This window comes from Rhincodon typus, chromosome 25, assembly GCF_021869965.1.
Source record: "Rhincodon typus isolate 14 chromosome 25, sRhiTyp1.1, whole genome shotgun sequence".
Lineage (NCBI taxonomy): Eukaryota > Metazoa > Chordata > Chondrichthyes > Orectolobiformes > Rhincodontidae > Rhincodon > Rhincodon typus.
Genome location: NC_063356.1, coordinates 20,430,675 through 20,456,568, shown reverse-complemented (window position 1 = coordinate 20,456,568; position 25,894 = coordinate 20,430,675). Strand labels below are relative to the sequence as shown.

The 25,894-nt window shown below is 41.3% G+C and overlaps 1 protein-coding gene across 1 annotated transcript in view; it reads left to right on the top strand.

Moving 5' to 3' along the window:
- LOC109928669 (T-complex protein 11-like protein 1) overlaps nucleotides 1-21,536 on the top strand; it is a 33,983-nt gene extending 12,447 nt beyond the window's left edge. Inside the window, exons 3-10 of the mRNA XM_048612112.1 lie at nucleotides 1,704-1,836; nucleotides 3,971-4,091; nucleotides 9,319-9,539; nucleotides 11,153-11,289; nucleotides 12,756-12,925; nucleotides 15,264-15,445; nucleotides 19,548-19,711; nucleotides 21,302-21,536. Of these exons, the coding sequence (XP_048468069.1) occupies nucleotides 1,704-1,836; nucleotides 3,971-4,091; nucleotides 9,319-9,539; nucleotides 11,153-11,289; nucleotides 12,756-12,925; nucleotides 15,264-15,445; nucleotides 19,548-19,711; nucleotides 21,302-21,531 (1,358 nt within the window). The 3' untranslated portion in view covers nucleotides 21,532-21,536. The remainder of the gene's footprint in view (nucleotides 1-1,703; nucleotides 1,837-3,970; nucleotides 4,092-9,318; nucleotides 9,540-11,152; nucleotides 11,290-12,755; nucleotides 12,926-15,263; nucleotides 15,446-19,547; nucleotides 19,712-21,301) is intronic.
- The last annotated feature ends 4,358 nt before the right edge of the window (nucleotides 21,537-25,894 follow it).

Below are 25,894 nucleotides of genomic sequence, written 5' to 3'. Positions count from 1 at the left end.
TCCAGATCTGAAACACTTGTTGCCTTAAAAAAAAATCCTTGTCACTTTCTTTGCTAGCCATTTTAAATCTGTGCCTGCTGGCTCTTAATCTTATCACAGAGAAAGGGAGGACTCCTTGTCTCCACCACAGACTGTAAAATGGGTGGAACCAAATTAATACAAGTATTAACCCCTTCAGAACCATTACTGTATACAACAAAAAGTGAGGCCAGAGATGGAGAAGCATTTAGAAGGTCAGAGGCAACAGTTGTGGAGTTTTTGAAGAACAAAAGTGATGAAACCGAAGGTCAGATACTTAGAGAGGGAAAATCACTCTCAACTTCAGTTAGCATGGGGAAGGTGGGGTGAAGAAAGGAAGGGAGATGGTCAGCAGATTATTGAGTATGTATCAAGGAAGCAAGAGGTGAGTCTCAGAGAGAATGCGAGCTTGTTGTAATGGTGAGAGAAACTACAGAGAACGAGCAGATGTTTTAGGGCGACAAAAGGACTATGGGAATGGAGTGGGGAGGGACAAGAGTTTGGCATGATGGACAGGGTGGAAGAAATGAAACAGTTGCGGTAAATGGATAACTTGTCTTTATCACGGTGCCAAAAATCAGTCCATGTTCTCCTCACATTTTTAGTAGCGATGAAGGCGGCAGGAGAGAAGATTTTAAGGAGGTTTTGGTAATGAAGAATAAAAGCTATAGTCTATCTTTGTACCCTGAATTACTTTCTGTTTTGACAAAGAAGTGTAAGGTCATGTGGAGCTTGTTATATCTAGCTAGAAATGACAATGAATGATTCAACTATCCCTGATTTGCCATTGGACTTGGTAATTCTAATACAATTCTGACTGACATCCCATGTGATATACACCAGAAACTCAAGGCCACCTGAAGCCAGTATCTTTACTCACACCCACAGCTGTCCACCATCATCCCTTATGGACACTGAACTACACTCGCTCCCAGTTTTACAGTGCTTCAATTTTAAAATTCTCATTCTTCGTGTCAGACTCCCCCATGGACTCACCCTCTCCTCTATGTCTTCAGTATCGTTTAGCTTCACAATCTTCTGCGATATCTGCACTCCTACAATTTGGATTTTTAGTTTTAAAATATTTGATTTTAATGGCTCCTCCACTGGCAGCTACACATCCCTCTGTCAAGGCCCTAAAGCTTTGGAATTCCCTCCCGAAACTACAATGTCTCTTTTCCTTGCTTTGTGCCTTGAAGACATTCTTTAAAATCTCTTTGACCAAGCCTTCTCTCATTAGCCCTAATATCACCTCTTGTGGCTCAGTATCAAATATTGTTTGATAAAACTGCCATGAAGCACCTCAGGATGGTTTACTACATTAAAGGCACAACCTAAATACATTTTGTTATTGACATGCCTACACCTGCATCTTTTAAACTTCAGTAAAGAAGGGGGCCTGTACAAGGGGAATGACGATGATGGGAGACATGAAGGTTTTGTTGGGGAAAAGAGGAGTAAAAATACAGCTGTGAGAGCACATTCACAGTAAAAGAAATAATGTGGTGAGCGGAGGGTCAAACATTAGGCCATTGGTTTATGGCATTATTCATTTGAAAAGATCTTTAGTTTGTTCCAACATTGTGGATACATACATCCTGGCCACTTTATTGTTGGTCTAGGGTCTTGTGTCACGGTAATGCTGAAAATAAAGAAACGTTGTCTGCATTATATCCCTTCCACAGCCAGTCCTCCAAGACTAGTATCCATGACGGAAGTTCTGGAAACAGCACAGGATGTGTCTAACATGGCCATTGCACACGAAATTGTTATAAACAGCAACTTCCAGATCCAGAAGATGGAATCTCCTCAAAACAGGTAAAGATCTAAGTTAGTGAATTGAGTTTATCAAGTAAATTAATCAAGCATTCCTGATGAATCTGCAAGTTTGTCACCACAGTATTTGATCCAGATTAAACCTCAGTTGGCTGACTTCAACATTTTTTTCTTAGAATTTCATGGGATGTGGGTGTAGCTGGATGCACCAGCATTTATTGTCCATCCCTAATTACCCCTGAACTGGGGCTTGCTAGATCATTTCAGAGGGCAGTTAACCACATTGCTGTCGGTTTGGAGTCATGGCTAGGCCAGACCAGGTAAGGCAAACAGATTTCTATCTTTAAAGGATATTAGTGAAAGTCAGTTGAAGGCAGTTGTCATGTTTCCAGTCATTGGGACTAGCTTTAAATTTCAGACTTTAAATTTAAATTTCATCAGCTGCCATGATGGGATGTGAACCCATGTCTCGAAAGAGATATTACGACCATGGCACCACCTTGGAACCTGACAGAAGGATAGTCTGGTCAACCTCAGAGCCCCCAAGAGGTGAAGTTGGATGGAGACATCAGACATAGCTCCCTTTTCTGATTACAAGTTAACAACTATGACTGAATATACAAGTGTTTGGAATTTGGTGAAGATGGTATTAGACTCAGCCGTATATGCCTCTTGTTTAGGACCTTGGGAAGTAATTACTATTGAGGCAATTTGCTAGTGTTTAACCCAGTTTTTGCTTTAATATATTATCCTGCGACTGAAGTGCAAAATCCCTTTGAGGCTACAGCTCCAATGGATGCAAAGTAAATGCTGGGTATGTTCATGTGCAGTTTAGTTCATCCAACTGCAGAAACTGTGGCTAAAATAATTTCTTTTCCTGTAGAGTTTCTCTGTACAATGTCAGCCTTTTCTATCTGTAACTTCCTTTGCCATGTGTGTTCGAAAAGCTTGCATTAGACAGCATGTAACAAATTGGAAGTTGCACATCCACACCTTTTTCTTTTAATGTAAAGGAACGATTGATAATCTCTCACAGTTGATCAGGGATAGGAGTGACATAATGCATGTGATGTCATACAAATGACTGAGAATCCTTGCAAACTGTCATCAAAACAATGTTCCCATGTTTTGTTTGAAGCCTTTGTAATTGGCTTCAAAGATGGCATTTTGTCATTGGTCGGTCAGGAGAGAGGTGGCCTTCCTGTCTTTAGACTAACTGCAGTACTTTAGTGGCCAAAATCAATGACATAAGGGTATTTTTTCACGTGGGGTGGCTGTCAGGTACACTCTCTGGGAAAGGTATCATCCCTCCACAGAAAGACGAGCTAAGCCATCCACAAAACTAAATCTGATAGTGGTCTGCCTGACTGGTCCTGGTGAACCTCACTCAAACTCATCATCATTCCAGGCCCCCTTCCACATGGTTGGCCCTCCCATTGGCCAGCTGTTCTTGGGGCAGGGTTAGACATCCTTCCTTATATGTGGCATGAGCTGACTGTGGGTAATTAATGACCTGTGGTTGAAAAATGTACTTGGGACCATGAGGTGAGGTGGAGTTGACAGCCTCTCTGTCCAATGGGCGGAGTCACTATTACCCTGTAAAAATCTGGCCTAGGAGGGAGTCTTTATCCTAAGACTTCCCAAAGCCTGTCCACCTTCTACACGGCACACATCAGGAGTGTGATGGAATACTCTCCACTTGCCTAGATGAGTGCATCTATGTCAGTCCTCTAGAAGGTCAACACCATCCAGGACAGAGCAGCCCACTTGAATGGCATCCCATCAACCCCTGACAACGGTCATACCCTCCTGCATTAGTTCACTATGGTAACAGTGTGTATCATCTCTGAGATACACTACAAGAATTCACCAAGGCACCTTCAACAATATCTTTCAAAGCCATGACCTCCACCAACTCAAAGCAAACTACCTCTAAGTTCCTCTCCAAGTCCCACAACATCCTGACTTCAAAATATATTGCCATTCCTCTGGAGTCAAATTTCGTGATCTTCTTCCCTAAAGGCATCGTGGGTATTCCTACATCAAAGAAACTGCAGCCGCTTCCTTCTGTTCTATCCTTCTAAGGTTCTAAGATATGACATCTCCTTCGGAATTTCTTTCTTGGAATATAGTTACAGCCCAAGTTCTCCATTATACATTTGTGTATTTCTTTCAGTTTGGAAAGGAAAGTGAAGGAGATTGTGCACAAAGCCTTCTGGGATAGCTTGCAGGCCCAGTTGGACGAGAAACCACCACAGTACACCCAGGCCATCAAGCTGCTGCAAGAAGTTAAAGAGGTAAGTGCTGGAGATGGACTGTCATCCAGTTCAGGCTGGACTGGACCAATCTAAACCTCTATTGTGTTAATTGGCTCAGATTTCAATTCTTCTCCTTGGGCAAGACAGGATGGAATTTAACACTGAAACTTTAAGGCAACTGTTCACAACATTAAAACAACCTTCAATTTCACTGTTCCTCTGTTCAATTAATCAGCCTGAACTATACAGCAACTTTCATAAACCCTTCAGACATACGCCAAATTGGCGACATTAGCGGTAAAACTGTCAAATCCGTATTTATCCTTGCACTTGGGTGATAAAATATTTGGAAAGTTGCTCATGTCTTGGTGGATTAGGAAATTTCAGAATTCCACTAAATTGACTGTTCACCCTGCAGAAGTCTGAATATCAGCTGCAGATGTGCTGATCTGCGTAGGTGTCTGGGGAAATGCCCGATAAGTGGCAGCAGCTGAGTTTTCAGCCCTTTCGGCTGTTTGTCCTGCAGGTCAGCCAACTGTCCATCTTCCAGCAAGACCGGGGATAATCCTCCCCCACCAAACTATCAGGCATGCAATGGGTGCTGAGGCAATTAGCCTGGAAAAGGATAGAGAGTCTAGTATAAGAAAGAAATCTGTGAAGGACTTGAGAGGGGAATGGTGAAACATGACAGAAATACTAAAAACTGATAAGGTTAACTACGCCAGCTTTAATTAAAAGCTGGAAAATTTGTATTTCAACCTTGACAAACTTGAAATATGAATGGACCAACATAGTTCGCAAATTGAATTTTCCAGATATTTCCTACCTAAGCAACTACATGATATTTTCTCTGCTCTTAACATGAAGAAACTACCAATTGGGGCCTCAAGCTAATTTCAGTGGTCTCTTGAGCATCCATTCAGAAATGGCAGATATGCTATACAATAGCCCACAAATGATTAACTACATAAATCTAGCTGAATTCAAAGAGAATTGAACATAAACTGTGAGGAATAAAAGTTTCAGAAGCGCAGTTGAAGTATTCTTCTTTTCAGCTGTTGATTTATAAATACTATCAGAATAATACGTCTCTCAAAATCAGACAATAACATAAAAAGAAATTGCTGGTGAAACTCAACAGGTCTGGCTGCATCTGTGGGGAAAAAGAAGAGTTAAAGTTTCATGTCCGATGATTCTTCATCAGAACACAATCCCCACTATCAATATCCTGGGATTGCCATTGATCAGAAACTTACTCAGACTAGCCATGTAATAATTTTGGCTAACGAGGCTAGGCATTCTGAGGTGAGTCACACACCTCCTGTTTCCTTAAAGACTGTCCACCATCTACAGGGCACAAATCAAGAGTACGATGAAGTACTGTCCACCTGCCTGGATGGGTGCTACTCCAACAACACTTGAGGAGCTCAATTCTGCCAAGACAAATTGGCACTGGATTCACTATCTTAAACAATCATTCCCTCTACCATCACACACAGTGGCAACAATGGGTACCAAATATACAAATGCATTTCCAAACCAATAGCCTCTGCCAACTAGAAGGTTAAGGAAGCTGATAAATAGGAGCACCACCATCTGCATGTTGCCCTCCAAGCCAAGCACCACCCTGAATTGGAATTTTATCACCGTTCCTTCATTGTCAGTGAGTTAAAATCCTGGAATTCCCTTCCTGTGGATGTACCTACACCACATGGACCACAGCAGTTTAAGTAGGTATCTCACTACCAGCTTCTCTAGGACAATTAGTGATGAACATTAAATCTAGACTAGCCAGCAGTGCCCACATTCTATGAAAGAAAATAAGCCAATCAGCATAGCTGATGTAGGGACATTTAATGGACTTTTAATGGACTCGGACTGAATTGTTCACACTCAGGGGCTTTAATTTGTTAAAAATAAAAGGAGCATCCAGGAGTGTGACTCAAATATATAAAGCAATCAAACCCGGATCTCATCAGTCAGGATTTCTGCTCTTTCTTGTATCTTGTAAATCTCGTAATAGGAGCCATTCAAGTTGGCGAGGCAATTAGAGAGTAATAGTGATAGGGGATAGTTTAGTGAGAGGGACAGATACTCATTTCTGCAGCTGTGAGTGGGAGTCCCAAAGGCTGTGTTGCCTGTCCAGTGCCAAGGTTAAGGAACTGAAGATAAATGTGGAGTGAGAGGGGAGGGGATCCTGTTGTCGTTATTCATGTTTGTACTGATGATGTTGATAGGACTAGAAAAGAGGTTCTGCTGAAAAAAAAATTGAACAGTTAGGAGCTAAATTAAATACAGAACCTCCAAGATAGTAATCTCTGGATAACTACCTGAACCACAGGCAAACTGCCATAGGGTAAAGAAAATCAAAGAGCTAAATGCGTAGCTGCGAGAGTGGTGTGGTTGGAATGGGTTTCAGTTCATGGGCACTGGCACCTGTATTCTGGTAGAAGGGAGCTGTTCTGTTGGGATTGCCTTCCCTTGAGAAATGCTGGGACCAGTATCCTGTTGAATTAAATATGTAGAGAGAGCTTTAATGTAATTGGGGAGGGTGGTGGTTTGAAAGAGGGGAAATGTAGATTTACAAAGAAAAAGGATGTGGCAGCATACTGGGTAGCTTTTTGGATAGTGATACCCAGAATTGGATAGTAATGGACAGGGCAAAGATTAAGGGTAAACCAGAAGATTTGGGATTTTTTTTTAAAACCAACAAAAGATCACCAAAAAAAAAGTGAAGAGGGAGGAAATAAACTTTGGGGTCAAAATGACAAGTAATATCAGAACAGAGAACAAGAGCTTCTTTAAATATAAAAAAGGAAGAGAGAGGCCAAAGTAGACACCGACCCCAGAGACAATGAGTTCTGGGGATATAATAATGGGGATGCAGGAAATGGCAGAGGAGCTGACTAAGTACTTTGCTTCAGTCTTCAAAGTAGAATACATTATTAGCATTCCAAAAATAATAAATAAGGGCTAAAAGGGGAGAAGAAATAAATATATCAACTATCACCAGAGAAAAAGCACTAGGGAAACTAATGAGGCCAATGACCCATAGCTCCGCAGGACGTGATGGGATGCATCATAGGATAATAAAAGTAGTAGCTACAGTGATAGTGGGTGCACTGGCATTAATCATCCAAGAATCCTACAATTTGGGAACCGTACCACAGGATTCGAAAACTTAATGTAACACCATTATTCAAAAAGGGAATGAGGCAAGAAACATGTAACAATAAGGCAGTTAGCTTAACATCTATCATTGCGAAAACGTTAGTGACTATAATGAAGGATAAAGTAGCAGGGCATTTAGAAGTACATAATAAAATCAAGTCAGTCTGGTTTCATTAAGGGGAAATCATGTCTGACAAATTAATTAGAATTAGTTGAGGAGGGATCACAGGATAGATAAAGGGGAAGCAGTAGACATAATTATGTTTGGAATTGTAGAAGACATTTGTTAAGGTACTGCACATAAAGATACTTATTAAGATAAGTGCCCCTGGTGTTGGAGGTAGTATTTTAGCATGGAGAAAGGATTGACTAACTAACGGAAGACAGGGTAGGGATAGCGGGTACATTTCTAGGATACATACCCATAACTAGTGAAGCAGCACGAGGATCAGTGCTAGGGCCACAATTATTCACAATGTTTATTAAAGACTTGGATGAGAAAAGTGAATGCACAATAGCCAAGTTTGAAAACGACACAATAATAGCTAGGAAGGTAAATGGTGAGGATGACACAAAGTCTGCAGAAGGACATAGACAGGTTAAGCAAGTGGACAAGAACTTGGCAGGTGGAATATAATGTGGGGAAATGTGAGGTTACACACTTTGGCAAGAAGAATAGAAGATCTGAATGTTTTTTTTAAATGGAGAAAGCTCCAGCACAGAGGGATTTTGGAGTCGTCATGCATAAATCACAAAAAGATGGCATAAAAGTCAGCAGGGAAAGTAACTGGAATGGTGGCCTTTATTTCAAAGGGAATGCAGTATAAAAATAGGGAAGTCTTGCTAAAACTGTACAAGGCAAAGTAAGACCATAAATAGAATATTGTGAACAGTTGTGCTTCCCTTATCTAAGGAAAGATATATTGGCATTGGAAGAAGCTCAGAGAAAGGTCACTAGGTTGATCCTGAGTATGGAGGGACTGTCTTGTGAGAAGTCGAGTAGATGGGCCTGGACCCATTGGAATTTATAAGAATTAGAGGTGGCCTTATTGAAACATATAAGATTCTTAGGGGACTCATCAAGGTAAATGTGGAGAGGTTGTTTGCCTTTGTGGGAGCACCTAGGTCCAGATGGCATAATCTCAGAGTAAAGGGTTACCCAGTTAGGACAGAGATGAGGAGGAACTTATTTTAATTATAGGGTACAGAATCTGTGAAATTCTTTAATGCTGAATCAATCATTAAAATTCTCTCTCTGCATTAAATATACATAATCAATAAGGGAATCCAGGGCTATGTGGATAAGGCAGGAAAGTGGAGGTGAGGTTGATCAGACCAGCCACTATCCAATTGAATGGCAGAGTAGACTTGATGGGCTGGATAGTCTATTTTGACTCTTATGTCTTATAGTCTTATGGTAAAGGTTGAGCCCCTGTTTGTCTGGCTGTCTTGTTGCAGTCCTATCACATCTGGGACGTTTCGATACTTTAAGGTGTAATGTTGAACCATACAATGTATCTGAACACCTGTAGCTGAAATAAGGCAGCCTGTAGTTAGACAGAATCATGGCAAAATTGAAGGACTTTGATTCAGGGCTGATTGTTCAACACCTCTTCAGGACAGCAATAAATGTCCCATATCCAACTCAATCATTCTCTCCTACTGTAACCCTTACCTTCTGCAGCTTTCTGTCCCTGCTATGATCTACAAAGTCTTGCAAGCCAAGAGTGCATGACTCAAGTGGCTACTTCATTTTCTGCTCATTTCCCTCCTGTTATTTCTGACAGGGATACTGTGATGCACTATGGGCTGTCACTGTTCCCAGGTTTAGCAGTACAATAAAACTGATTTTCATTGCTTTTAAAGCACACAATATGCCTGATTGTTGGAGCATGTATAGCCTGAAATGTGTAAACCATCTAGTCAGACGGCCAGACCACGACACAGTTATTTGTCAGGCTGAGTTACAAGGTGCATAGCATACATGGCTAGATCCACAATTCTATACCTTCTGAGTTTGTTAAAAGACGTTAAGGAGGAATAGAATTGCTGGTCTGAACAGAACCTTCTTCTTTGTTGGTTTTCTTTTCTTTAGTCACTGTTGTCTCTCCTGCTTCCTGGTCACACCCGTTTGAGGACCCAGATTAATGAAGTGCTGGATATGGAGCTGCTCGAGCAACAAGCTAAGCACGATGCATTGGATATCCAGCGATTGGCTGGCTTCGTCGTAGGCATGATGGCAAACCTATGTGCCCCAGTCAGGGATACGGAGATTAAGAAGCTGAAAGGCCTCACAGAAACTGTATCTCTCTTCAGGTATGTTTGGATTCTGGACTGATAGGAGTACACAATACTGTAAGCTCTAAATTTCCTTTTTTTAATGAATTTCCTTTCTAAGCCCTTTTGCCTTCTCGGAGTTGCACTTCAAAGTGGACCTCTTTGGTCCTGCGCTATACCTCCTCTTGTGGTTCAATAATGGGCTTGGTTTGTTAACCCTCCTGTGAAATGCCATTGGATGCTTTACTACATTAAAGATGCTATATAAATGCAAGTTATTGTTATTGTCCACAAGTGTCAGATCAAACAATACTCCTGTAACCATTACCAAACAACTAAATAAACTACATGTCATCTATCCTTTCTTCTTCTTCTTTAGTTACTTTATCATATATTCTGCTAAATTAGTCAGGTTTGACTTCCCTTTGTAAATCATTGCTTGCTTTTGTTAGATTGTTTATCTCTATAAATGTTCAATCAACTTGTTCATAATAATCAATTCCAGGACTTTCCCACACACCAAAGGTCAATTTCATTAGGAATGTAAGAATTGCTAGATTAAAGAAACCCCAAGCTCCATCTATTACTAAGATTTTACGAAAGAAACCAGGCCATTCAGTCTATCAGATATCATCCTGGCCATCGCGTGGTACTACAACAATGGAGTTATTGACGTATTGTTAGTAATTTATCTTTCAAGTGTTAACAAGCTTCAGAAATTGCAGATCCAATGTCACTATTTCTCCAGAATATGCTACAATTACCATAAATTACACAAATTACTTTTGTATTAAGTTGCTCATTGCCTATACTCAAAATAATAACCTTAAAAGAAATTTAATGTACATTTGAATGAATCAATACCATCTTCTTCCACCAGTGAGTTACCACTTCCTTAGTGAGATTCATGAGCTTGACCTCTCACTCACAGCAATAATAACAGACACATTAAGCCCAAAATGCAAGTTGGGTTGGATTGGATAGAATGTTAAAATTTTAAAAATCTCAAAAAACTAACAGCAGCAGAGAAACCTGAATTTCTGATCAAAACGCTCCTCTCCCTGATCAGAATACTCCCGCCAGTAAATAATGGTGCTCTGTTTTTGCTGCCCCTTCAAACACAATCTGGATCTTTTTTAGTTGCTGTTTTTATTATTGTCCTGTTTCCAGTTACATTCGCTACTTAACCAGCTCTGTAAATGATAATTATTATCCATTCGTTGTATGCTCATTCACTTTCTAAAGTAACCTGGGAGATTATTACCTCTAGATTTGAGTTAATATCAGTATAAGCTATCTAAATCAATTGATTAGGCCAGAGCCTTGTCATTTCATCCTGCTGAGATATGTTAAACTTTAAAAGTAAAACTTCATAATAAACTATCCATGGTTGTTTCTGTTTGATCTGTGTGTTCATTTTTAAATATGTTCAAGAGATCACCTACACGATCATCTCAAGTTTTTTTTTGCCTTCTCTGCAGTCGGTAACCCTGCTTCAGTTGGGTGTAGTTACATACTAAGCATATCAGCAACATAGCACAACATCGTGGGCCGAAGGGCCTGTACTGTGCTGTACTGTTCTATGTTCCATGGCCTGTGCCGTGGTGAGTGGAGTCAAATCTGTAATCCAGTCTGGCTTTACCTTCCGTTAGGGAGATCTTCCGTGTGCTTGACCTGATGAAGGTCGACATGGCGAACTTCACCATGAAGGCCTTGAAGCCTCACCTACAGCAACAGTCCATCCAGTACGAGCGCAACAAGTTCCAGGCATTCCTCGACAAACAGCCCAGTAAGTAACACACCAGAAGGGTCAGTGCTCAGGCTGTTATGGCACTGACCTCGTGAGAAGTCTTATGGACCAGAGCAAACCCCCTCAAAATATTCAGAAGATAGTCCACATCCTAACTTTTTCTTATTTTAAAGGAATTTGAAACATAAAATACAACAAAAGAAAGTGTGTTAACTATAGAAATGAATAAAGTACAAATTGAAGTAATTTAACTATTAGAAAATTTAACAGACTAATAGATAATTTAGTTACTAAACAGTAATTGTTCCAAAGTAGTAACATCCCATAAACACACATTTGGCAAAGGCAGAGAAACAGATTGTCTTGCAGGCAATTGTCCAGGAAAAACATCAAGAAAAAACTCTGAGAGTGAGTGTAGCAGGGAGAGATGTATGTCAGCTTCCAAACCCAGCTTCAAGACCCCAGCAACAGCTGCTGAAAAACTAATCCTGGTTCTGTGGTAACTTGACCCCACCCATTCAGGTTGCTTCTATTTTTCCAACCTTAGAGACAAAAAACACCCCAAGGCCTCATAAGCTGTTTACTTTATAGGCTTTGATGCAAACCAATTGGCACCCAGATCTCAACCCTTCTTCATAAAGAAAACCAGGACAAAATACACTTCTTAAAGCCACGGTATAAAAGATAAGCTGCAGGAACCACTGAGAGTTAATGCAAAGAAGTCTCTGAGAACTGTTCTCAAAATGAAGGGACAAGTGCACACAAGGGGACAAGGCAATGAGGAAAACATTTTTAATGTTCATTTCTGAACGTACTTGCAACATAGCTACATATATTGTAGTGAGACTGATTCCTCCCTGTTATGATGGAGAATTAAATAAATTTTATGTTGAGGACTTTGAAGAGACTGAGAAATTACAGCTTTTAAATTGGCTGTGCCTCCATCTACAGCCTTGCATGTTAGAATAATTCAAATATTGGTGTCAAGGGAAGTAATTAACAAAATTGTCTGCAAGCTGAGGCTTCATGATTTAAACTGATCATGTTTGATTCACATGGGCTTAAATTGTTCTTGACCTTTAGGGCTAAAATCATTTTAGGATTCCCATCTTTCAGTTCATTTCAACATCCCCCCCCAGGCACCGCCTAACAAATTAAAATATATCCAGATCCACATTACACACTTCTATATTTCTCTCTCTCCACGTTGACCCAGTCCCTGAAGGACATCACTGACATTACATTGCAGATCACTTCACAGGCCAGGAATCAAATCAAGGATCTTTTGGGTCTAAGATAAAAACAGAAAGTGTTAGACAAACTCAGCGGGCTCGGCAGTATCTGCAGAGAGAAAAACAGAGTTATGTTTTGAGTCCAACATGGCTCTTCTTCAGAACTGCCTTTTGGTCTAGTTGGTAAATGCAACGAGTAGCTGAGCCAGTGCAACATTAATTTTTACACCAAGCTGCCGTTGTTATCTTCTTCCTCCTCCCAACTTTTTTCAGATGGTTTGGAGCACACAACTGCCTGGTTAAAGGCAGCAATTGAGAAAACTGTCAATTCAGTCTCACCATCTCGTGGTAACTGTCCAGCAGCAGCAAGCCCCATAGTGGTGCTGAATCAAGGCTACATGAACTTGTTGAAGTGGAGTCAGGACACCAACATGTATCCAGAGGTAAGCGCCAAGTCACTAGTGAGCAGATAGCACCCATTTGAACAGCTTAGAGTGCTGTGCCTATCACCTATTGTTGTTGCGATGCTCAGGTATATAGAAGGCAAATAACCACAAACCATCTTGACAAATAAGCTGCCTTCATGGACTCCTTTCCTGCTCAAAGATGCTTTAAGGGTGCCAGGATTGATTAAATTTGTCACAATAAACTGTTAATTAACAGAGAATATTGAATCATACAATGCATAGGAATTGAAATACTATTGAATTATATCAATGGACAGACATGTTATAGAGGATTGTGTTATTTTAAGTTTAAAACCAGCTTGTGGCCTTTACTGCCAATTTGGCTGGATACAGCTTCACGGTAGTGCTAATTAGTTCTGCCTTTTTGTTTTCTCAACCCCTTATTCGCTCTCATACAGATCCTCATGTGCTTCTCATTCATAATTGCTTTGATTCTAGTCACCAACCAAATGTAATGTGTGAGCACATTTATTGAGCTCAGCGGTGCAATCACATGGAAAAGAGACATACAATGAGAAGGCATAGGTGTATAAGTTGAAGGGCCGTCTCCGTCCAAATGGAACATATGTGTCACATAGTTGGCTATGATAATTATTGTGCCCTGTCCTTCTCCATGGATGGAAAGACCCTCTTTCCTTCATTCACACTCTGCCATTATACAGCTGTGGCCTTGTACATGACGGACAGTTGGTGTATTTGATGTGACTTCAGGGAGAGACTGAGGGAACGAGGCCTGGTAGAGTCAGAGTCAGTCTAGTCCTGAACAACATGGGACCATTCTCATCTATTGCATTTAAACAGCTTACGTTTACTGTTCAACGTTGAAGAGGGACTCAAGACATTTTGCTTCACAGTGTTTCAGAACATGTTAAGACTGCTTTGGAGACCAGCATCCTTTGGCACAATAATTCCCAAAAGGCCTTCAGTTGTAAAATAACCAAGCACATTCAGAGAATAAAAATAAATTCTGTTCAGTAATTTGATTTTGCAGTTGGCAGCATTGATAACTAGACTTATTCCAAGTACAGCAGTTGTGAAAGGCTTTTCTTATGTCTTATCAGAATGCTGGGCAGACACTGCGCTTCTCATAGTCATACAGCATGGAGCAGACCCTTTAGCCCAGCCAGTCCATGCCAAACATAATCCCAAACTAGACTAGTCCCATCTGCCTGCTCCTGGCCCATATCCCTCTAATACTGAAATGTAATAACTGTGAGAAATCTAGAAGTAAATCTAGAAATAAGCCTGAATCTCAGGAGCAGCTGAAAGATCCAAATATCATGCAGATCATTCCTTCAACAGTTTAAATTTAAAATAGTCATTAAAATTCAGGTTTATTTTGACTGGGTCGCTTCCAGTTCCACGTTAAGTGTGAAATAATGGCACCATCTGCAGCTAAAACTGTTGATCATTCTTGGACCCAACTTCACACCTGCTTGCTCCCAGCAAAGAAAATTCATATTGCTGGTTCCTTCTTTTCCCAATCCCGTCGGTTTGTCAGATTGCATTCCCCTCTGACATGAACAGAAATGTCAAACCAGAATTCCCAGTCAAGACCGACAGGGAAGGTGCAAGGCGAGCCGAAAACGATTAAGGTGGAAAAGAGAGGAAAAGGTCCCAGAAACAGTCTCCAAGGCTGAGGTCTGCCACAATTTGGGAACTTTAACGTCAACACGCTCTCAGGAAATCTTTGAACTGTGAAAATAAAACTCAGCATAACCAATCACTGCCGAGGGTTTGGAGAAGCCAGAATATGTTGTTTCTTCCCCAAAAATTGTAAAACTTCACAATTACTTTAGGAGAGGTGAATACTTTTAGCAGCTCAGGCTCTGTCAGGACACTGGTTTGTGAAGCTCCTGCCTCCATTCTTGTCCTGAAAGTGCAGGGACATGGTTCCTGGGTGGTGGTGGATCTTTAGTTACAGTGACCCTTCAGTGAGAGTCTGTGCTTTTGCTGATGGTAAACTAGTAGCAAATCATGGCAAATACAAGTCCTGACATGTACGCACTGCATGTTGTCCAGCAAAGATCACTCAGTTACAATCAGGTATTGAAACATGGGATGGTTTCCCTCCCACCTCATGTTCCCATTGTCTAAAGTCTGCATGGGCCAATTCTAACCCATGCAATGGTGCTGCTGGTTGGTCCTAGGTAATAACCGTAGAGATGGAATCAAAACAGTCTTAACCAACTCAACACTTGAAAAGAGCTAAACTTGCTTCAATGATTCTCTTGACCAGTGAATTACTGGATGTTGTAATTTTCCTGTTGATAAACACAGTGAACCGACATGTGTGCTTTTCCCCCTCATACAGACTCTGTTGATGGACAGATCACGTCTCCAGGAGCTACAGCAGAGAGTTGATCAGCTGATTCTGGTGGCCTCCATCCTATTGGTAACCAGTAATATGGTGGGAGCAGCCATTTGTGGTTTGCCTGGGTTTGTAGATAAACTAAAGCAGGTCACTTGTGCCCTGATGGATGGGCTGAACTGCAAGTAAGTTAACCTGAGCACCTGTGTCTCCAGGAGGTGACAGAGGAGACAGAGTATTCTGAAGCATGTTTAGGAGCACCTGCTGTAATTACAACTCTATTCATTGAGTTTACACAGGTGAAAATGTTGCACAGTGCAAAACAATTTCCAGCTATGAGAGTATAGACAGACGTTTGTGCAGTCCACAATTTCACAATAATTTTGGAAACTGCTGACACAACGTACAGTATCTCCTGTTTCAGTCTAACCCTCTTTTGTTATGATCAAATGGTAGATGTGGAAGTAGAAGGCTGTTTTTCACATTTGATTCCAACATCCCAAAAACCAGCTGTATAGCCATTCCTTTTCAGCATTGAACTCCTTTTTTTAAATGTCTAGATCAGGTATCGAACACACTCTCCATCCAGCTTTCACTCATGAACTTCATAAAGAAATCTTTCCAAGCTTAAGCTGTTTGGTCTTTCCTTCTATAAATGAGAGCTCTTGTGCTCCCTTACTTTCTCAAATCATGGGCCTGTGTTAATTCTGACTTTCTTTATCATTGACCTCGATATCCTGTACTAACACAATGGGCCTACTTTTATATACTGACATGCAATCAGTGAGGTGATGATCTAGTGGTATTATCACTAGACTAGTAATCAGGAGACCCAGGTAATATTCTGGCGACACAGGTTCGAATTTCACCACAATAGATGGATTCAATCCTTCATGTAACTCCAGACCCATAGCAGTGTGGTGATTCTTAACTGTCCTCTGAATAACCTAGTCAAGAAAAAAGGATGTTAAACAGACTGCCTGTTATTGACAGGAAACAGCAATGGCACACACAGCCTTGACATCCCTGTAAAGTTCTCCTCATTAGTGCCAAAATTGGGAGAGCCATTAACCAGAAACTGAACAGGACTAGCCACATAAACAAATGTGGTAGCTACAAGAGCAGATCAGGGGCTAGAAATCCTGCAGGAAGTAACTAACCTCCTGACCCCCCAGAGCCTGTCCATCATCTACCAGGCACAAGTTGGGAGTGTGATGGAGAGCTTCTCCAATTGCCCGGATGAGGGCAGCTCCAACAACACTGAAGAAGCTTGTCCAGGACAAAGCAGCCCGCTTTATTGGCACCACATCCACATCTTCCAAACTCATAAGCACTGCCATGCAGAAGAACAAAGGTAGCAGATACCTGGGAGCACCAGAACCTGCAAGTTCCCCTCCAAGCCACTTACCAACCAGATTTGGAAATATATTGCTGTTCCTGCAGTGTCACGGCATCAAAATCTTGAAACCCCCCTCCATATTGGCATTGTGGGTCTACCTACACCAAATGAACTGCTGTAATTCAAGACAGCAGTTCACAACCACCTTCTCAAGGGCAACAAGGGATGGGCAATAAATGCTGGCCAGCCAGTGATGCCCAAATCCCTTGAAAAAAATTTTAAAAAACATTAGAAGTCCTGAAGCATTTAAACCAAGAACATCATTCTAGGTTTGTTTGCCTTTCAAGATCATTGTAGACATTTTGGTTAGCAAAGCTAAACGGTTTAACTGAAGGTCAGCTATAGCAAGGTGAGAATCAGCCATTTTATTGAATTGAACTTAAGTTATTTACCAAAAGTGGTGGTCATGGGAATTGCTTAAAATAGCCCAAAGTACAACATTATACGGAAACGTAGATATGTTTTGCGTACAAAAAGGAAAATAGTCAGGGTTGAAATGCTTGTCAAATAACCTTGATCAACTGGAGGCTTATATTTATTTTTGAAGTCATTAAAGCACAAAAGGAGACCACTCAGCCCACTGATCTCATACTGGCTCTCTGTAGATCAATCCAATCATTCCAATCATTCCCAACCCTCTTCTCCAATCCTGTTCCCTATATTTCCCTGAAGTGTATATCCAATTCCCTTTAGAAAATATTCATCATGCCCATTTTCACCACCATTGTGGGCAGAGTGTTTCTGGTTATTTTCATTCTCAGCTTAAAAAAGATACTCCTCACATCTCTCTTGCATCTTTTTCCCAAAACCCTAAATACGTGTCTGCTAGTACTTACGCCATCAGTTAAAGAAAACAGATTTTCTTTGTCTACTTATCTAAACCTGTCATAGTCTACGTATAAGGGCAGAATACAGAAGTTTCAGCTGAATCAAGAAATAATAGGGAACTCAACTTTACCCCAGTGCTTTCTGACCCATAATTTATGTGGCACGTCTTGGTTTCTTACTGCTTACCCACAGTCTGCGATCAGATGGTTTGGAAGTAGCAACAGCCATTAAAAGAATTGTGATGCTGTTTATCTGCTTCTGAGATTGCTGGGTGTTTCTCCTGGTTGGGACTTCCAACTGATAAACCAATCATCCAGATGAGTGTAAACCAAGTGGAACATACCATGCAGAAAATGCTGGAAATACTCAGCAGGCCACGGAACACCCCTCTGGAAAGAAACCGAGTTAAAGGCTCAATGTTTCAAGAGCAGGGAAGAGGTCCGGGTGCCAGGGTTGAAAGCAGGTGCTGACCTGGCACTGGCAAAATGTGGAACCTAACATGGTATTTCACTGATGACAAACAGTTAAGAGACCACTACTGGGATTGCCACACACTTAGGGTCTCCCAGAGCTGTTGGTCCAATAAGAGGGGCCAGAAACCTCAGCAGCGCCACCATGAGAGGTAGCAACCAATGAGACTGCAAGATGAAGCCCCTTCAAGACAAAATCAGTTTTATTCAGCACATTGAGGTCATGGCAGGGAGGATCAAGGTGCAGGAGATCAAGCTGTGGCCACAGGGTTAGCTATTCTTGCTGGTGGGGGGAGGGGAGGGGAGCACATGGAATGGCCATAAAGAAGGGATCTCCTGGGAGGTCACTAGGATTTACCTAATGGTCTCTCCACATGACGGCAGGACCTTCCCGTGACTATGGAACACTGCTAGTGACAGAAGGTGACCTGTAGGTGTCTCCATTGACTGTTCTGCAGAGATTCCTACTGCTGATTGAGTGCCATGGTGGCCAGAGGACTGCCATTTTGCCTCCCAGTCTGTTGCCATGGTTATGTACTGTCCAATGTTTTAGGTCAATAACCTTGTTGATCACCAAGGGCCTAAAATGGCCACTGCTGCCTGGGAAATAGGCACAATGAAACAATCCTATTTCATATCCTGGTGGAAATCAATTCCTTTACCGTTGTGTGCACCATAGTTTCAAAATGGGAATCAGTTTCATTTTAATGGGGTACTTCATTGTATGAAACTTTCATTTTCTCAGGAATCTTTCCTATCTTATTCCCATCTTATTACTAGTTAAACCTTTTGCTAAATCTCTGAGGAGTCCTTCAAGCAGACTACTTGGACTGGCTCATCATCAGATTTTTGCTCCTCTCAAACATGCATGGACAAAAAGATGCCTTTGTTCTGAGACTCTTGGAAGGATTTACATTTAAATATTGGAAAATGTTTAAGTTATTTTGGTTTGTTTTCCTCTTCTCCCCTATTTTACATTCCTCTTACCAAGCCCCTATTCCATTTTTTTCTGTTCCATTAAGTGTAACTTTACAGTTTGTATACTCATTCTCATTCTACATAACTCTGGAGAATACAGGCCTAGACTCCTCAATTTTTCTTAAGAAGAAAATCCCACCATCCAAGGGATTAATCTGGTGAACTTGTGCTGCGCTCCCTCTATGGCAAGTAAATCCTTCCTTAGATAAGGAGATAAAAACTGCACACAATATTCCAGGGGTAGTCTCATTCCAGCTCTGTACAATTGCAGCAACTCATCTTTAGTCGTATACATAAATTCCTTTGCATTGAAAGCCAGATGTAAATTGGCACAAAATGTTTCACTAATTCCATTTACGTTCAGCATTAAGTGTGTTTGGATGACCATCAGAAGGATAGACGAAAGGGATAGGAGGCTTTCCTCTTCTATCCTCCATATTACAAACCAAGCTGATGCTTTGTGCTTTAGAGACTTGCATAGCCGAGGCTTTGATCCTAAATCCTGGAAAGGTGGTATCTGTAACCAGAGGATCCCTCTCCATCGTCATTGGCAGAAAGTATTATCTAAAGGATTCTTGTTTTGCTCCTCCTATCAATCTCCACAATATTCAGGTTAGAAGATGGTCTACTTGCAGTCAGCGACCAGATACACAGAGAGCTCGTCAAGTCACTTCCTGTTTATGGGTACTCTCCTCTGACAAATGAGCAGGGAGTCATCTTAAAAGGACAAATCTGCAGCATTTCACAGAGAGACAATGTCATTCGGAACCTGATTGGTGAGTTTATTGCATAATCTTCAAAATAAGCTGAGTCCTCCTGGACAGTGACTTGTGGAATGGAGGCCCAATCCTTAATGAGATTGAGTGTCTTGTCATCACTGCATATTAAATTTGTTGCTGTTCTTTACTCAGAGCAGATAGAAATCAGGAATACCAGGAGTAGGCTATTAACCCTCTCAGGCCTGCTCTGCCATCCATGCAGATCATGGCTGATCATTTGCCTCTATGCCAGTTTCCCACTATCCTTGATCCTTTGATACCATGAGTATCCAGAAAGCTATCAACTTCTGACTTGAGCAAGTTCAGTGGTTGCAGAGTTTCCACAGAATTCCAAAGATTCACCATTCACTGAGTGAAGAAATTCCCCCTCTTCTCAGATTTAATTGGCCTATCCCTTATTCTAAGACTGTATGCCTCTGGTCTCAACATTGCGAACACAGGAAACATCCTTCCTACATCTATCCTGTCGACCCTTATAAGTAGTTGTAAGTTTCAGAGGGATCACCTCTTATTCTACATAACTCTGGAGAATACAGGCCTAGACTCCTCAATCTCTTCTAATAAGAAAAGCCCACCACCCAAGGGATTAATCTGGTGAACATCTGCTGCGCTCCCTCTACGGCAAGTAAATCCTTCCTTAGATAAGAAGATCAAAACCACACACAATATTCTGGACGTAGTCTCATTCCAGCTCTGTGCAATTGCAGCAACTCATCTTTAGTCCTGTACTTAAATTCCTTCGTATTGAAGGCCAGATGTGAATTGACACAAAACGTACCACTAATTCCGTTTACATTCAGCATTAATAGTATCTGGAATGCATCGGCTGGTGAATGCAATGCCCGTTGTGGAACTGAGGCACTCTGACCCGCATGATCCCAGGATGAATTCTGTGCTGAATGAGCCCACCTCAGGCAGAGCTGCATTAGAATTAGCAATAGAGCCTGGAGGAGGGAACATTAGTCAGGGCTACCCCATTCCAGCCTCCCACCAGTGACTGTCTCTGCTGTGTCATCAAATGTGGCCACAGTGATAAAATGTTAAAGAAATTGTCATCTGCAGAGCTGAGCCCCAGTGGGTCAGTACCTAGAGATCAAAATATAGAAGGCACAACAGCTCAAAATAAGGTGCTACCATCCGAATCAAGGGTTTGTTAGATATATTGACAGTATTCACACCATAAATTATCCAGTAGGGAATGTCTACCAATAAGTTTCATTCCCTTTATCTACACACAAAGGGAAGATATCTACAGATGTTCCTTTGGCCAGGTAATGCAAACATCAGGACTATCCAATCAAACATGGCCTAAACATCTAAACAATTCGAACAAACACATTCCAAACATTCAGACAGTACAACTGAAACTTGTGAATCTCCACAATACCCAAGATCTCTATCTCTGAAGAAGAACCGAATTTCTGCTTGAAGAGAAATATATTTTGCAATCACTATATTTATGCCGAAACCTGATCCATATATTATGAGAAAATTTCATACCTCACAACATTCATAGACCAAACCTTGCTAGGACCTACTCTGCAATATCATTTAACCATTTTCATAAGGCAGTATCTCTTTTTGTAGGTGAGCGGATTTATTCATACCTGAAGGGTTTTCTCAACTCCTCAAGCCCACAGAATGGCCTTCATGCTCTTCCTGGTGGCCTTGCTCCAATTCAGGCAGAGCTAAAGGAGATTGGTGGCACCTTCAGTCATATTCTGCACCACAACAGGATGGTGTTTGGACCCTTTTACTCCAGCATTCTGGCGAAGCTGCTGTTCGCTGATGGTGACGCCGGGATGGACTCTCGCTGAGTCTGGGTGCAGGAACCCGCAGTCAATTGATGGGTAAGGATCAGAAATGTTAGAGGTGAACAAGGGTTATCTGAGACATCATCTTAACCCTATCCTTCTAGCCAGGGGACAATTCTAGAAGTGAATAAAATTATCAGAATAGTAAAAGTTGGTGGTGGTTTCATCCAGCAAACATCAATCCCTTTGCATCTAATATTCTGGTACCTTAACTATAACATTGAAAGGAACACCTGTTTATCATTTTTTACTCCCTTTCTTATCTCCAATATCAATGCGCTATATATCCTTGGTGGACACATGCAAGTAGGCAGTGTATTCCCAGCATAACTTGAAGTCCTTCAGAACCAGGATTCCTGGGATGGAGGGATTATCTTATGAAGAAAGGTTGGACAAGATGGGGCTGTTCTGTTGGAGTTTAGAAGAATGGAATGCAATATTACTAAAAACATAAGAAACCCTGAGGGGACCTGAAAGGGTGGATGCTGCAAGGTGGTTTCCTCTTGTGGGAGGGACTAGAGCTACGAGACATAGGTTAGAAATAAGAGGTTGCCCATTTAAAATGGAGATGAACAGGAATGTTTTTCTCTTGGAGGGTCATGAGTGTGTGAAACTTCTCCCCAAAGAGGGGGCTATGTAGAGTTGTGGTCACTGTCAGATCAGCCTTGATCTTATTGAACAATGGAGCAGATGTGAGGGGCTGAATGGCTAACCACTGCTCCTAACTCGTCGTCATTTAATCAAACTGTTCACACGTATTATGACACGTCCCTGGGGCAAGTGGGACTTGAGTCCAGATCTTCTGGCCCAGAGGCTGTGATGCTACCATTGCACCACTGACCCTGATACACAGAATCCATTTGGCCTATCGGGTCTGTACTGACCCTCTGAAGAGCATCCCACCCGATCCCCATAACCCCATATTTACCATAGTTAATCCACCTAGCCTTCATATCTTTGAATCGAACCGAGGTTGCTGGCACTGTGAGGCAGCTGTGCTAACCACCGAGCCACCATGCCCACCCTGTGTTTACCTGAATGCTTGTAGAACTATAAGAACATAAGGTATTTGTTTGCCGCTCCTGTAGCTGGAAGCCAGTGACTTCCAAAACATAATCAAGAGATGCTACTAAAACTATCAGCCATAGTTCAGTGATGATCTTTGACCTATATTCTGCTGTGTCAGTTGGCTCTTTTCCTCCTGGTGAGATTCACATTCTAGGTTGCCACAACATTCCACATACTTTTACAGTATCGTAAAGAAAATTTCTGAGTGCTTTGTGCTGCAGACTTACTAAATGACACTTTGCTTTGTAATATTGATGCTTGACACCCAGTTCTGGAAGATCCATGTACTCTGTGAAATCCAATCTGTATCTTAGATCTGCCATTCACCATTTGCCTATTGGTTAAACTTGGAGGATTTGCGAGCAGGAGCAAGAGCAGGACAAAAAAAGATATTGTAGTAAAGACTCTGGGCATCACTGGAAGAGCCCATTAATATTACAAAGGATAATGTCGTGCCACTGAGTTAATTCCATGGGTGTGTTTCTGAGATAGATCGTACTGGGGCTACCACAGAATTTTGAAACTGGGGTTTGCAACTGAGATCAAAATAATGTAGGAACACGTCACTTGCGGGTTAATTGAGCTAATCTGTGAATTTGAGAACCTTTGCCATGGTTACACCAAATATATCCAGAGCTCATTTTAACCTGTGAAATTCTCGATCTCAGCAGGCTCTGAATGCTCAGTTGTCGAATACATACAAACCCAAGATTACGAGATTGTATTCATTGTAAAAGTATCTCATTTTGTCAGATGTTCCCAATTATTCCACTGTCTGCATGCTGTCAGACCTAGTCATCCTGATCATTGTACTGGCTGTGTGGAACAGTTCATGTCCTGGTCTCCCATTCCCCACAGTCTGCAGTTAGTAATCAACACTCTTCTATTTAATCTAAATTACCACACTTAAAGGTATATACACTGAGCAGGAGCTCCTGATTCTCCTGAACAGTTGACTCTGTTTAATATCAGGAGGGGTGAATATCTTCAGTTTTTACCTACAGAACTAACTCCCATAAGGGCCTGCCATTATAAAGTCAACCATACGAGTGAACCTGGATCCTCTCAATATGTTATCCAGGGTAATGTTGTAGTAATCTATTAAAAGCTTGTTTAAAATTATAAACTCTTTTTATTCACAGCCAGTGAATAGGCAGTGACTAAAGGTGACCCTATTTTACCTGAATGGTGGCATACAGCCTATTTAACCGTTCTTTCTACAGAGGCACGCTACTGATGCTTTATACAAGTGCATTCATTGTGTGCCATCTAGTAGCAAACAAAACTTGTACAGTTTTGCCAGAACCATGGTACCTTCAAATTTCAGTAACAGCAAGATGCAACTGTGAGAATCTGAGCACAACACCTCAGCTGAGCCTTTGATTCAGACCTGAGGGAGTGGAGTACTATGGGAGGTGCCGCATTTCAGATAAAACATTAATGCCAAGCCTGCCAGCCCTCTCAGGTGGACATAAAAGATCTCATTACATTGTTTTGAAGTTGTCCCTAGTCTACATTTATAATCCCTCAACCATTTCTAAAACAGCTTTTCTGGCTATAATCACATTGCTGTTTGTGATACCATGCTGTGCATAAATTGGTTGCTGTGTTCCATACATTACAAAAGTGACTAAACATTTTGTAAAAGAAATGCTTCAATGCATTTGTTCATGGAATTTTGGTGTAGCTGGCTAGACCAGCATTTATTGCCCATTCTTAATGACCCAGAGGTCAGAGAGGTAAGCGTCAGGCATGATGCCATGGGTTGGGAGTCACATATAAGGCAAACCAGATAAAGATGACTGATTTTTCTCTCTTGTAAATGTTACTGAGTGAGATAAGAGTTTATTGTTGCCATCTGGGCACCTTCTCATTCCAGATTTTTATTGAGTTCAAATTTGGCCATTTGCCATGGTTGGATCCAAACACTTGTCCCCAGGACATTAGTCTGAGCGCTACTTGCCTGGAAAGCACTTCAGGACACCCTGAAGATGGCAACAATGCCATATAAAAGGAGTTTTCTCTTTTGCAAACTTTACATAAAAGTTTGAAAATGTCTCACAATGGTTTTGTTTTTGTCGGTTCAGCTATTGTCATAATTCAGCGAAAAGCAGAAGCCATTCTGCATTAGCAATGTGTCCAAACAGCAATGAGAAAAATATGGAAACATCTCACAGATTGCAAAATATCCCTGGGGGTGAGCAGATTAGGAGGTTGGAACGTGAATGATTTTCCTTAATTATCTGCAAGCAGGAGTGTCCTACAGCTGAGAATCCAGCGCCTTTGACATAATAGGGTGGCACAGTAGCTCAGTAGTTAGCACTGCTGCCTCTCAGCACCAGGGACCTGGTGCCAACTCGGGCGACCGTCTGTGCATTTTCCCGGTGTTTGTATGGGTTGCCTCTGGGTGCCCTGGTTTCCTCCCACAGTCCAAAGATGTGCATATTAGGTAGATTGGCCGTGCTAAATTCGCCCATTGAGATCAGGATGTGTGGGTTAGCCATGGGAAATGCAGGATTACAGGGATATGGTAGGGGGATGAAATTGGGTGGGATACTCTTTGGAGGGTTGGTGTGGACTCGATGGGCCAAATGGCCTGCTTCCACACTGTAGGGATTCTATAATGGGGGAGATGGGTGATGAAGGAAGAAGAATAAATGAATATTTGAATAACTGAGATGTACTAATAATATTTACAGACAACCCAGAAATTTTAAATGAGGGCCATAAATCTGAAATGAGAGTCTATGCCTCTAATTTTGATGAGTTCTCAGCCGACTAGAGTTATTCTGATTGCAACTATTTGTAAATTGAGGTGATACCAGTAGGTGGCATCAACTCCAACAATATGAACATTTTAAAGTTGAATTTTTCACATCAACCTGAAGAAAATAGCAGGCAGTTGTAATTTAAGGACCTGGTTCAAAGTCCAATAATAGACGTTACAAATTTAGGTACATTTTGCATTGCAACAGGATTGAAAGAGACATAAAAATTTATTATTGGAGTGTTGAAATTTATAAGTACAAATAACATATCAATTCTAAATCGGGTGGAAGCATTTCATGTCATGTGAGGTTGTAATTTTGTTTCATTAAATGTATTCAGTAAATGGAATGTTATTCTGTCGTGATAAAATGACGGCTTCATTGAACCAAACAGATAATATTTTTCCCAAATTGTGATAACTTCTTTAAAGTTTCAACAAAAAACTGCAAATGAAATTCAGTTCTTTCCCTCCGTAGGTTTTTAACGCAGAACTTCCTCACCAGTTCTGCAGCCAAAGTCATTCTGTGGT